Genomic DNA, 12744 nt, shown 5'->3' on the forward strand with positions numbered 1-12744 from the left:
CTAAAACTCCATGCAGGAGCAAGAGCCATCCTTAAAATGATGAAACTGATGTTGATCCCTCACCACAATTTCGCGATTAAAAGCTTTTGTTAGTAGTTTTGCAGCTGAATGACAATCACTATATATTTTTAAGTTCTTGATTATTCTTATAGGAGGAGAAGGAGCCATAGAAATGAGCCCATAGGCGATTGCAAGCTTTTCGCTATGTCTAAACAGGGTACTTTCTTCTTCTTCTTTATCAATATCAAGTAAAACCTCATCTGTGCCTGGAGGCTGGAGCATAGTCCATTATTTTCAACCGCTTTTTCATTTCAGCCAACATTTCTTCGATTTCATTTATCTGACTTGTCTCCTGCCAATAATTCATGAACAGCACCATTTGGTTCAATCATACTACAGCCAGGAGCTTTAACAACACCCTGCCGCGTCATTGCTCCTCTAACATCCAGAACACTATCCCAATTGATGGATATATGTTGGATAGTAACACATGAAATCCATCATGATCTGGCTGAAGTTCAAGGAGGGAGCTTCCTTCCAACCCTTTCCCCCATTTCACTATTACCATGTTTTCTGCAAGCTCCAAGAAGAGCACCCCAAGTGGCAACATCAGGAGCTATAGGCATACTGTCAATAAGTTTCTCAGCTTCTTTGAGCAACCCTGAACGCGCAAGAAGATCAACCATGCGTACATAGTTCTTGATATTAGGTTCAACATTGTAATATCTGGTCATAGCATCAACGTAGGAGCGGCCCTCATCTACCAGGCCCATATGTCGACAGTCACCAAGATGGCAAGAACTGTCACAAATGTAACCTCATTAGGGGTTACACGTCCACATTAATTCCTTCATCTCATGAAACATGTCTAGTGATCTTTCCACCTGCCCATTCATTGCCAACCCAATAGGAAACCCCCTTTTTCTTCCATTCCATTGAAGACTTTCAATGCATTCTCCACACAACCACATTTCACTTACATGTCAACAAGAGTTGTACCGAGAATTATATTCACTTTGGGCCCATTATTTCGTATGTAAGCAAGAATCCATTTTCATAAATAAATCCAAAGCTTGTGTGTACATACTACATCCCACATTGCTCATAGCAAGAAAATAAAGCAGTCCAAGAAACCACATCTTTCTCCATCACTTCGTCGAATAATTGACAAGCTTCACTCATCCTACCAGACCTACCCAACAATACTAAAATCATAGAATTGAAGGGATGAATATCAATGCATTCTACTCAACTGTCCTCTTCCGATCCGTTGGTTTAGGAAATAACTCAGCTTTTCTAGGTGCTGTTATTCTTCGATTAGTAAATCCTGGCTCTATCCTCTTTAACATACATGCATATAAGTTAAGACATGAATTATAGGAATCATTAATTAAATCTAAAGTCTCTTAATGTCATGAATTTAATTAGTAATTTATTAACACACCTAATTAAATATTAACCGTTACCTTTGAAAGGTTCTGCACTTGGCGCCACCAATAACAGTCGAAACATAACCATTTCATCTTCTTCTTCCCCAAAAACAAAAAAATAGGGCATATTTTCTGTTTGTTTTTTTCCCCATTTCTATTAGAAAATTAATCCAAAACATGGGACTCCATAAAATTATTGTGATCACCATTATCATTTCCTTTCTCAGTAATACTGAATCAACTTGTCTTCCATTTTCTTGTGACGCATCCAATCCAGATACAATAAAATTACAATTCTGTAATTCCTCATTACCCGTTGATCAAAGAGTAGATGATCTCATTTTACGCCTGAATTTGGATGAGAAAATATCACAATTGGGTAACACTGCACCAGCCATTCCTCGGCTAAATATCCCTGCTTATGAGTGGTGGTCGGAGGCGTTACATGGCCTATCGATGGAAGGATTAGGGGTGAAATTTAATGGAAGTATTAAAGCTGCAACTCAGTTCCCTCAGATCATTCTTACTGCTTCTACTTTTGATGAACATCTCTGGTATCGCATTGCTCAGGTATAAATTGAATTTCTCTTTTTACGCTCTACTACAGTATACTTTATTGACTCTGTGGTTGATTTTATACACGACGTTTAATTGGACACACAACATTAAGCAGAGGAGGGATAGAGGGTTTGTTTGTGTGCATATATTTAAGTTTTCGAATCCCCTTGACATAAGATTTTTTTTAATCTTTAGTTTGAGGGAATAGTTGTAAAAGAATAATGATGTAGAGTTGATCATTTGGACCTTTCAGTTTATACCAAATCTGCCAAATCACTCATGTTATGATCTTCTATATCTGAATATTTGTGTTCCGTCATCTAGCTTATGTTCTTCCTGTAGCATTCAGAACAAATGACTCTATGAAATCTGGTTGATACTTCCACATTTTATGGTTAACGTAGGAGACATCTCTATTTTTCCCCCGGGTATACAAAGTAGTTCTAGCTACTTCCCATTTGATTTGGAAAACAATTTTTCTTAGAGTGATCACTCGATCATTGAAATTAACTTTTGGTATTTGATCGATAACATTTGTAAGAAGATCCTACAGATAATTGTATGGCAAATACAGAAATTCTAATGAACGCATTAAATAGCTAGTATTATAAGATGTTGTACTTTGCATAGGCAATTTCGAGAGAGGCAAGAGCAGTGTACAATGCAGGTGAACTAAAGGGAATGACATTTTGGGCACCAAATGTGAACATATTAAGGGATCCAAGATGGGGAAGAGCACAAGAAACAGCTGGGGAAGACCCGATGATGGTAGGAAAATACGCAGTGGCATATGTAAGAGGACTTCAGGGGGATAGTTTTGAAGGTGGGAAGCTCAAAGATGGGCATCTTCAAGCTTCAGCTTGCTGCAAGCACTTTGCTGCTCAAGATTTGGATTACTGGAACGGCCACCATCGTTTCACATTCGATGCTCAAGTCAGTAACTAACCTGCTATCACATGTTAAATTACTTTTATTATTCAATTTCACCTTTTGTTTACCAAAAAGATTGATATTGTTATCTAATACTACAATGTGTCATTCAGGTTACACCACAGGATATGGCAGATTCATTTCAACCACCATTCAAGACTTGTGTGGAAGAAGGAAAAGCTACCAGTCTAATGTGTGCTTATAGTCGTCTCAATGGGGTCTCAAACTGCGCTAACTATGATCTCCTGACCACGACTGCTCGCAGACAGTGGGGTTTCAATGGGTAAAATTTCGATGCAAATTAAGAAACAAATGTCTGATACCAAGTTATTACTCCTTATAAGATGTTAAATGATTTCAGCAATCTTAAAACTAACTATTGTCTATTGCTGAAAAGTTACATTGTATCAGATTGTGATGCAATTCGTGTTATGCGTGATTCCCATGGATACACAGCTGAAGATGCAGTTGCAGCTTCTCTCAAAGCTGGTAAGTAGTACTCTATTTAGTTTCTCTGCTCTCACTTTTCTGTAAACTCAATGATGTCTTTCCTGTTACTGAAAGACATCATTGACATAAAGTTCTATTTGTCTCAACTATCTGACCTTTTCTTTGTCACTTGCAATTTAGGTATGGATGTGAACTGCGGTTCATTCGTGGCAAACTACACAAGATTAGCTTTGGAAAAGCAAAAATTACAAGAATCTGATATAGACAGAGCTCTTCGCAATATTTTCTCCACTAGAATGAGGTTAGGACTATTCAATGGTGATCCAAAAACACTGGAATACGGTGACATTTCTCCTGCAGAGATTTGTAGTCAAGAGCACCAGGATCTATCTCTTGAAGCAGCAAAAAATGGCATTGTCCTTCTAAAGAATTCTGCCAAACTCCTTCCACTTTCTAAGATAAAAACAACATCCCTTGCTATAATAGGTCCAAAAGCAAACGATTCCGAATTACTTTTAGGTAACTATGCAGGCATTCCCTGCAAAAATGTTTCGTTACTCCAAGGATTTCAAGGCGTTGTGAAAAACATAGGCTACCATCCAGGCTGCAATTTTGTTAACTGTACTTCTGCTGCAATAGATGAAGCAGTAGATGTTGCTAAAAAGGCTCAGTATGTTGTTTTAATAATGGGATTAGACCAGCAAGTGGAAAGGGAGAACTGGGATCGCGTAGATTTAGGACTACCTGGACAACAAGAGATTCTTATTAACGCAGTGGCTGAGGCTGCTGTTGAACCTGTTATACTAGTGTTAGTAAGTGGAGGTCCTATTGATATTTCTTTTGCCAAGAACCACCCGAAAATCGGAAGCATCTTGTGGATTGGTTATCCTGGAGAAGGTGGAGCAGCTGCACTAACACAGATTCTTTTTGGTGAACATAATCCAGGTTAACTTAACTTCAACATCAATAATCTTTAGCTCTTAATCCGTTTGGTTGAAAAACTTGCTTAATATGCTAATCACATTTAACCTTACAGGGGGAAGGTTACCAGTAACATGGTATCCTAAGGACTTCATAAAAGTACCAATGACAGACATGAACATGAGGCCTAATTCATCGACTGGATATCCAGGGCGAACTTACAAATTCTACAAAGGGCCAAAAGTTTATGAATTTGGCTATGGTCTTAGCTACACAAATTATTCGTACAACATCACATCTGTCAGCCATGAAAAACTCTATTTCATTAACCAAACATCATCAGACAAGAGAAGAAAGCACGGTTCACATATTCATAATATTGCAGTTTCGAAATTTGGCTCAGAGGTTTGCAACAAGGCGAAGATATCGGTTAAGGTTGTGGTGAAAAACAAGGGGAAACTAGGTGGTAAACATCCTGTGTTGTTGTTTGTTAGGCATTCTGAAGTGAAGAATGATGAAGTTCCAAGAAAGCAGTTGATTGGATTCAAAAGTGTACATTTAGGTGCAAGAGAAAAAAGTAAGATTAAATTTATTGTGAGCCCTTGTGAACACTTTAGCAGGGCAAATAAGCATGGTATATCAGTAATTGATGAAGGCAAATACTATCTTGTTGTGGGAGATAAGAAATATCCTGTTACTGTTTCCATATGAAACCTTTAAATCACATATGAATATACAGTCCATAATGATTAGATCACACTTGTAGTGTGCATTATAGTTCTGTAAAGAGGATTCATCACCTTGTTGAGCAGAATAAATATGTTAATTTCTTGATTTTTATTGTTGTTGATTAGCTGGGTAATTGAGAGGTGTGAATGAGAAATGAACAGTTGTTTTCGTGATGAATTTACTTTTAAAATTTATGAGGAAGAGTGACATAAATGGAAGTTGGTTCCTCCTCCTTCTATGGTTCTTATGAGTTTGTGTTACATAGATTTTCAGTTGCAGACTGCCCAGCTCTTAAATGTGTCGATTTAGATCAATAGACTGGTCAATTTATCAACCGGTGATCTTCCTATTTTTCATCCGCTTGATCTATCTATCCAATTTCTTATAGTTAAATGAACTACATTATTTTAGTAAAAGCTAATTGAAAGCATATATTAAAATGTTCCATAATCTTTAATTTCAGAAATGTCACTTAATGTTGTTTAATGTATCTTCAATTATTTGAAATTGGTGCTCTAAATTATCTAACATGATTTTGAATATTAAATGAACGATATTTTCAATTACCTTGTAGCTCGCACAATTACTCGAGGCTATATTATAGAAGCTTTTTTTAATCCTTGAAATTTTGTTTATCTTCTTTAACTATTAGTACAATGTTAGGCATACTTCAGTTGCAGGGATTCAAACCCGCGCTGGCGAGCATGTCTCACACCACTGGTCCTTAGAGTTTCATTGTATCAAGGATGTCCAATGTATTAGATTTAACCGTCTTAAATAATATTTTACTTACATATACAGTATTTTTCGGACATCATTGGAACACTGTAGCTCCGCCTCTGCCCACACTCTCTTTTTAACCTCAAGGGTTTCCTAGTTATTGTTGTCTTGTAATACTTTATGTCCCTTTTTGCAAGGGGTTTATAGTTTTATACACTTGTATCCGCATACAAAGACGGAGTTTTAGGCTAAAAACATCATGAATTATGATTCAAACCTAAAGTACATCCTTGTATTACTATAGTAAACAAAATACATCCCTAAACTAATTCAAAAGTTGCAACAATCATCCATCTGTTTAAGTTTCTGTCAAAAACTAACGACATACACATAAACCACATCATTTTCTCCTTTAATTTCTCAATTTTTTACCTAACACGTAAAAGGCATTTTGACCTAGCTTAGCATATCTTTGGTATTGTGTGTTCCTTTGGAAAATAAGCTAATCTCTTTCAAGATGAAGAGAACAAAAATTAATTAATGTCACTCGTCAATCATATTAACCAATTGAAACACTTTTGGATAGAGAAAAATTATGGACTTGATTTTTGCTTTTATGTGTGAAGCACAACTATATATAGCGTAGAATACAAAGCTATAGCTCTTCAATTGTTAAAGGTGTAAAGAGTTAAGTATATGATTTCTCTATCCAAAAGCTTTAGGCTTTTCAGAAGGAAAGAAAAAAAGATTGTTGAAGACGAAAAGGAAGAATAGAATAGGGATATTTGAGGTGGAGGCAGTTAATTTTTGGCAGAAACTAAACAGAAGGGTGATTGTTGCAACTTTTAATTTTAAATTAGTCAAGGAATGTATTTTGTTTAGTATAATAATAACAGGGAATGTATTTTTTGTTTTTTAAGTACCCTAAAATATTTAAGCAAAGGAAATTCCTAAAATACCCTGACCCAGGGTAAACAGAGAAGTCAACTGGTAAGAACCGCCGCCGCTACTGTCTGGTTTCTGTCGCGGCTCTCCTATATATATATATACTAGATGGGGGAGGCCCGTGGCAAGCACGGGCCCAATAGTCAAAATATTATGCTTGTAAAAATATTAATACTAATGAATCAAGGGTGATACCTTTTGCAGAAGATGGATAATATCATATATTATATACTATTAGAAATATTTAGAATATGTACAACAGACATCAGTATGATGCCAACTTGAACGATCTGCAAATACTAACTAATGTAATACAACCAAAATAATGACTCTTACTTAGAAGAGTGATATAGCAGATGTTTCAGTTTTGATATATAAGATTAGCATGTCATTGTTTATCATATGTAGAGGATACAAATTGTGCAACAAGCTAAGAAATGTCTACTTTATAGTTTATACTTGGATCCATATGTGACTATTTAACACGTGTTTGCTCTTTAGTTCCTTATTTCTCTTCATCTTCTTTTGGATAGCCCCATTTTGTATTCACAAATTTTTCTGGTGCTTCTCTCTCTTCTTCACTCTTTGCATGTATCATCTCTCTTCTTGTGTGCTTGAAGATTTTGGGGCGTGACACTTTCAAATGAAGTTGAGACGGTCCGCAACCCTATTGTCATTTCCTCTTAAACTATATATCTTGAATTTCACTTATTTAAAGGAAAAGTTGAACAAGAAATTTTTAAAGCAAAATCTATCCTACATGCATAATGACATAAAATGTGAAAACTTGTTCATAAAATATTATGTGTGTCAAAAATATAGATAATAACTCATTAAGGAAATGAATATTACCGAAATCATTTCCAAACATCATTAGTCTCCTATTGTATGATCATCCTCTCAATTCCACAATTGTAATTATGAATATGATAAAGTATGGTGTTTTCGTATCGTCTGCCAGTCTACTAATAAATCAGAAGTTGCAATTCAAACAATACAAAAATAACGGAAGAAATTTAGATGATACTAAAAGCATAACTTCTATCTAAGAATAACTACTAAATACTAATACAACATCATCCAAAATAGAACACTATGGTTCCCTACAAATCTTAAAAGCTTGAAAAGGGTGTGAAATTGTACTTGAAGGCTTGAAAATTAGAGAATCTGAAATCAATCATTTTTCAATGCAGGTCTGTTTCTAGAAGTTGACTGTTTTTCTCGGTCACTTGCCTCACTCAGCAACACAATTGTTTAAGCGAGTGAGGATCCAAAAGTTCTAATTGGCAAGTGTATGAAACGTTTTTGAATTAGAGAGGAGTCAAATAGTACTTCCAGGAGGACAAACAGCTCATTCACGTTTCAAAATTCCTATTGACATTGATGAGAATTTCACTTACAATATTAGTAAACAGAGTTCATTAGCGACTCTAATTCAAGATTCAAAGTTAATTGTTTGGGATGAGCCTTCATCTTTTCCCTGTTGACACGTGTATTGTTATTTAGTTTGTAAGCAAACCACGTGCACTCCTGAACACGGCCACAAAAATTGTACTATGTGCGGGGATATTTTAGTCATTGAATAAAAGTTTTAATATTCTAGCCAAGTAGTATGTATGTAAAATTTCATACCATTTATAAAAATTACAAAAATCTCCTCTTGGATACATCCCTCCCATTATGAACCATGTTCATATATAGTTATGTATCCCACAATACAGAAATGGATCCAACACAACAACATAGTAGAAACAAATGTATCCAACAATAGAGGAATGTATCTCACACAACAGAATCAGTAGAGATCAATGTATCCGACAATAGAGGAATGTATGACACAACAACGAAGTAGAGACCAATGTATTCGACAGTAGAGGAATATATCCGACGCAACTGAATCTTAAGTAATGTATCATTTACAATGTATCGAACAATTGAGTAATGTATCTGAGAGCAATGAAAATTTCAAAATTATTGTAATTAAGAAGACTTCCGGAATAGGATGTAATTAGCACGGTATGAGATTTCTCTATTTTATACAAATTTTAAAGAACATTTTACCCATCAATTTTCTTTTCTCTTATTATTTTACTCCTATATTATATATTTATTACCCTTATTTAGAAGTGGCACTTCTAAAGGACTAACACAGCTTAAAATAATTGTACCTTGTGCTGAAAATGTGATGAGACAAATAAGGGCAGTTTTGGTATTGTGAGATAATTTCATAATTCATAATTCTATATCCTCATGTTCATTTTCTTAGTTTAATATTTCAGATGAGTTGAATTTTTCAGTTCAAATTTCAAGAAATTGAATCCCTAAATTATGTATTTTGACTTCAAAACTTCTAAATGCAACTTATAAGTATAAAGTATTAAATATTAATCAAAAATTAACATTGTCAATTTTGCTATTCTAAGTTTGGATTTTTCAGTTCAAAATTTAGAACATTATTATCCTAAATTTCAGTTTCCAATTCAAAACATCATGGCACTGTCATAATATTAGTTTTCCAATTTAAAATTAGTATATTATATCCTTATGTTTGGTCTTGAAATGTTCATCATGTAGCTCAAACTTGATGATTTTAATACCAATCTTCCAACTTGTATATCTATGTTCAACAATAATTATATATGTACAAAATAAGGCTACAGAATAAGGCTTAAAAGGAGGAAATGATTCAGACAATGATTGGTTCACATATAAGGTGAAAGGACGGCCACACTGGTTCATGTGTAGAGGAGGTGGGAGTGAATATATTATAATTGAGAAGCCAATAGAGAAGGTGATGTGGCACCTCTCTATTTCTTGACCTTTTTTTCTTCTTGCAAAATCATCTTCTTAACGTATACCTCTTCAATTATATAAATTCTATTCTTAAATTAGAATTAATAATATTCATAACTCCCAAACCTTTCATATTCATAACCTCTCAAGCCTTTCATATTTGTAACCTCTAATTATTTAATGTAGAAGGTTATATTAACACTATAAAATCACCCTAAAATTGTGTGTTATATTGTAGTGATCTTCAATTAGAGAATTAGTGGTAGACAAGTTACAATATTTTTAAGCTTTAAGGTGCATTATGTTTTGGAAATATGATTTCATATATTACTTTTAATTAGCAAGTAAGGCTAATATGTCAAAGCATATTTTTGTTTCTTTTGGATAAATTATTTTGGTTTGTTATTTTTATGATTCTCTTTATAACCATAAAAATGGAGATTCATTTTAGGAGTAATAATTTGTTATTATTTTTCTTGACTCTTGTATATAGGATGAAATGAAATCATCCAAAGATGGAGATTAATGGATTTTTAGCTATATAGATTGATTATTCTTTATTTTTTTAGGTGCTTAAGAAGTAATGTTTCTATTATATTATTTCCTTTTGGATTATTTATGTTTTGTCAAAAATGATTATATGTGTAGGAGGACTTATGATTAAATGTAATTTTCTCCTTATTCTTTATCTTTTTCTTCTTTTGCTAGATAATTTTTTTACTTATTTGATTATATTTTGCAAATTATAGGAGATATATCTATAATGAAAATGGTTAGACATTCTTACATAATTTGATTTTACAAGGTAAAATAATTTGATATGTCTAATATAATTACAACTCTTTCTTTGTTGAAATCATACATTTAATATTATTTGTTTGTGTTCGTGAAGATATAAATCTTGAGTTTTTTTTAAAAAATTATTTAATTTAAGGAAAAGAGTCTGATATAACCCTCAACTTTGTCATTTGAAGCTGATATGCCCCTCGTTATGATAGTGGCTCATATATACCCTTACCGTTATACAAACGGCTCACATATACCCCTACCGTTACAAAATGAGCTCACATATACCCTTAATTTAACGGAAGTGAAAAAAAATAGTTTTAAATTTATATTTTTGACTTTTAAATTTTTTAAAAATCATGTAGGGGTATATATGATCCTTCTAGCGAATTTCAAGGCATATTTTAATCTTTTTTATACATAAATTATTTTTTGAAGTCTTTGATTATCATTTTTTGAGTTTCTTATTCTTATTTTAATTTTTTCTTTCGTTCGTTAGTGTAAAGAGAAAATTTTAAAACCAATTTTTTTTGTGGCTATATTATAATTTAACACAATTTTTTTCCACTATATTGTTATTTAGTTTTTGTATTGAAAAAAATTTGGGACATCTATAATAAAGTTTACCATAATGAGGGGTATATCAGCTCTAATTGATAAAGCTGAGGGGTATATCAGGCCGTTTTCCCTTTAAATTTTTCTCTTTAGACCTCTATGTAATTCTTAGATAATTTGATTATATTATATTGATAACACTCTTCAAAAAATTTATTTCTTAATGTAAATTCATATCTCACTTTTTTGTTGATAATAGTAGTTTATTGTGTTTGTGGGCTATAATATTTTAAAACATAAAAGCATGAAATGAGTCGATGGATATTGATATGCTACTTAAAGAAATACGTACATATACTTTCATAGTTTGGTGGAACAATTTTTACTAACAAAAATGATAGAACATGAAAATGAAAAGTTAGTTTATAATTTTGAAAATACAATTGGTTTTATTAAAAAAAATTTATTTATTAATGTGTAAAATTGCAGTCTTTAAAATTTTCATTTTTGTTGTTTTTGAGGAGATTTCAAGTTGTTTATTAATAAGTGAAGTTGCAGTCTTTATATTTTTCATTTTTGTTGTTTTGCAGGAGTTTTCAAGTTATTTCAAAATTGCGTTAATTTATAATTTTGAAAATACAGTTAGTTTCTTTGCTTTCTATTTACTTATAATAGAATATTTGTCTGAATAACTCTATTTTTATTGTCTTCATTTTCTATAATTAATTTCTTTATTAGTGTAAGAATGTACAAATATAATTCCTATTATGTTACAGAATTTATTATATTGAATGCAATATTTATTTAAAACGTGAAATATACTTTTTAATATTTTTGTGTTTAAGCCAAGCAAAATTAAAAGAAATAGGAATTTGTATGTGTAATTTTTTTGAATCTTTTTTGCGTAGTTAATTGTCTTTTTTGTTCTGTTTTATGTTTATTTTTGAATTTATTTTCTTATATTCTTTTGTTTTCCCAATATAAGTTGTCCCAAAAAGTAACTACATGTCTGAACTTAAATATAATAATATATTAAGATACGGAAACTAACTAATTAAGATTATTATTTTTCATCATTTAAATATGTAAACTTATTTTCATTTAAAATGCTTTGTGTACAACTTCGTAGTGCCGTGTTTGTCCTCTAAAGTGTCACTTCTAATAAGGAGTAATATAGTAGTATTTTTTAATGTTTTATCGTAACGATAAATAGGGTTAATGAGAAATAGTTTTTTTATCTCTAAAGTAGAAGAGATGAGATCTGTTTGCACTTTACCATCTTCAGATTTTACTTTATAAGACTACACTAAATATATTTATTATTGTTGTTGTTCACTATCACAAACAGAGATCTTCACTACCGTGAACCAATTAAAAAATTGTGTTAAGTCCCCACGCGTCTATAAACTTGGTCCAATCTGATTGGCTATTCAATATCTTTCACTTTTGTATAAATACCTATACTATAGTTCTTTCTCATCAAACCACGTCTACTATTTAGGAAAATTTTATTTTCTTGATTTGCCTACCACTGATTTCTTCCATTGCTTTCTAAATTTTTATTTAAATCTCTGTATGGTTATACATTTTTTCTTTTTAATGGTTTTGAAATTTTGTCATCTGATAGTGAAGAATTTATCGTTCAAATTTCTTTATTATTGAAATTTTGTTGTCTGTAATCACCATTTGTTTTTTAGGGTTGTTTTGAAAAAACAAAAGGGTAAAATCTAAATGGGTCTACAATACAATTCCTAGAAATCCAACTTGAAAAATTATGTTAAAAATGGAAAATAAAAACTGAAATAAATTTAATTGAGAGTTATCCTCCGTCTGTTCCATTTTATGTGACACTTTTTATTTTTCGAGAATCAAATAGTTTAAGTTTGATCGAAAATTTGCGCATGGTATCTTAAATTTTTTAAAAATG

General features: G+C 32.3%; 1 protein-coding gene and 1 pseudogene across 1 annotated transcript; one reads left to right on the forward strand and one right to left on the reverse strand.

Annotated features, from left to right (window-relative positions):
- Nucleotides 1–1054, reverse strand: LOC125814114 (putative pentatricopeptide repeat-containing protein At5g40405; annotated as a pseudogene).
- A 553-nt stretch (nucleotides 1055–1607) lies between these two features.
- LOC125814115 (probable beta-D-xylosidase 7) lies at nucleotides 1608–5000 on the forward strand. The gene is made up of 6 exons (XM_049493568.1): nucleotides 1608–2000; nucleotides 2619–2921; nucleotides 3032–3201; nucleotides 3316–3407; nucleotides 3549–4313; nucleotides 4405–5000. The coding sequence occupies exons 1-6, from the start codon at nucleotides 1608–1610 to the stop codon at nucleotides 4998–5000; spliced, it is 2319 nt and encodes a 772-aa protein (XP_049349525.1).
- Nucleotides 5001–12744: the final 7744 nt, after the last annotated feature.

Source organism: Solanum verrucosum, unplaced genomic scaffold (genome assembly GCF_900185275.1).
Source record: "Solanum verrucosum unplaced genomic scaffold, falcon-dt-bn FXZP01000230.1, whole genome shotgun sequence".
NCBI classification, from domain to species: Eukaryota; Viridiplantae; Streptophyta; class Magnoliopsida; order Solanales; family Solanaceae; genus Solanum; species Solanum verrucosum.

Bases quoted from the DNA above. Each gene is read 5' to 3' on its own strand.
- LOC125814115 (XM_049493568.1), top strand. From the start codon at position 1,608: ATGGGACTCCATAAAATTATTGTGATCACCATTATCATTTCCTTTCTC. The intron at 2,922-3,031 runs GTCAGTAACTAA...TGTGTCATTCAG, and splicing joins GTTTCACATTCGATGCTCAA to GTTACACCACAGGATATGGC. The intron at 3,408-3,548 runs GTAAGTAGTACT...CTTGCAATTTAG, and splicing joins TGCAGCTTCTCTCAAAGCTG to GTATGGATGTGAACTGCGGT.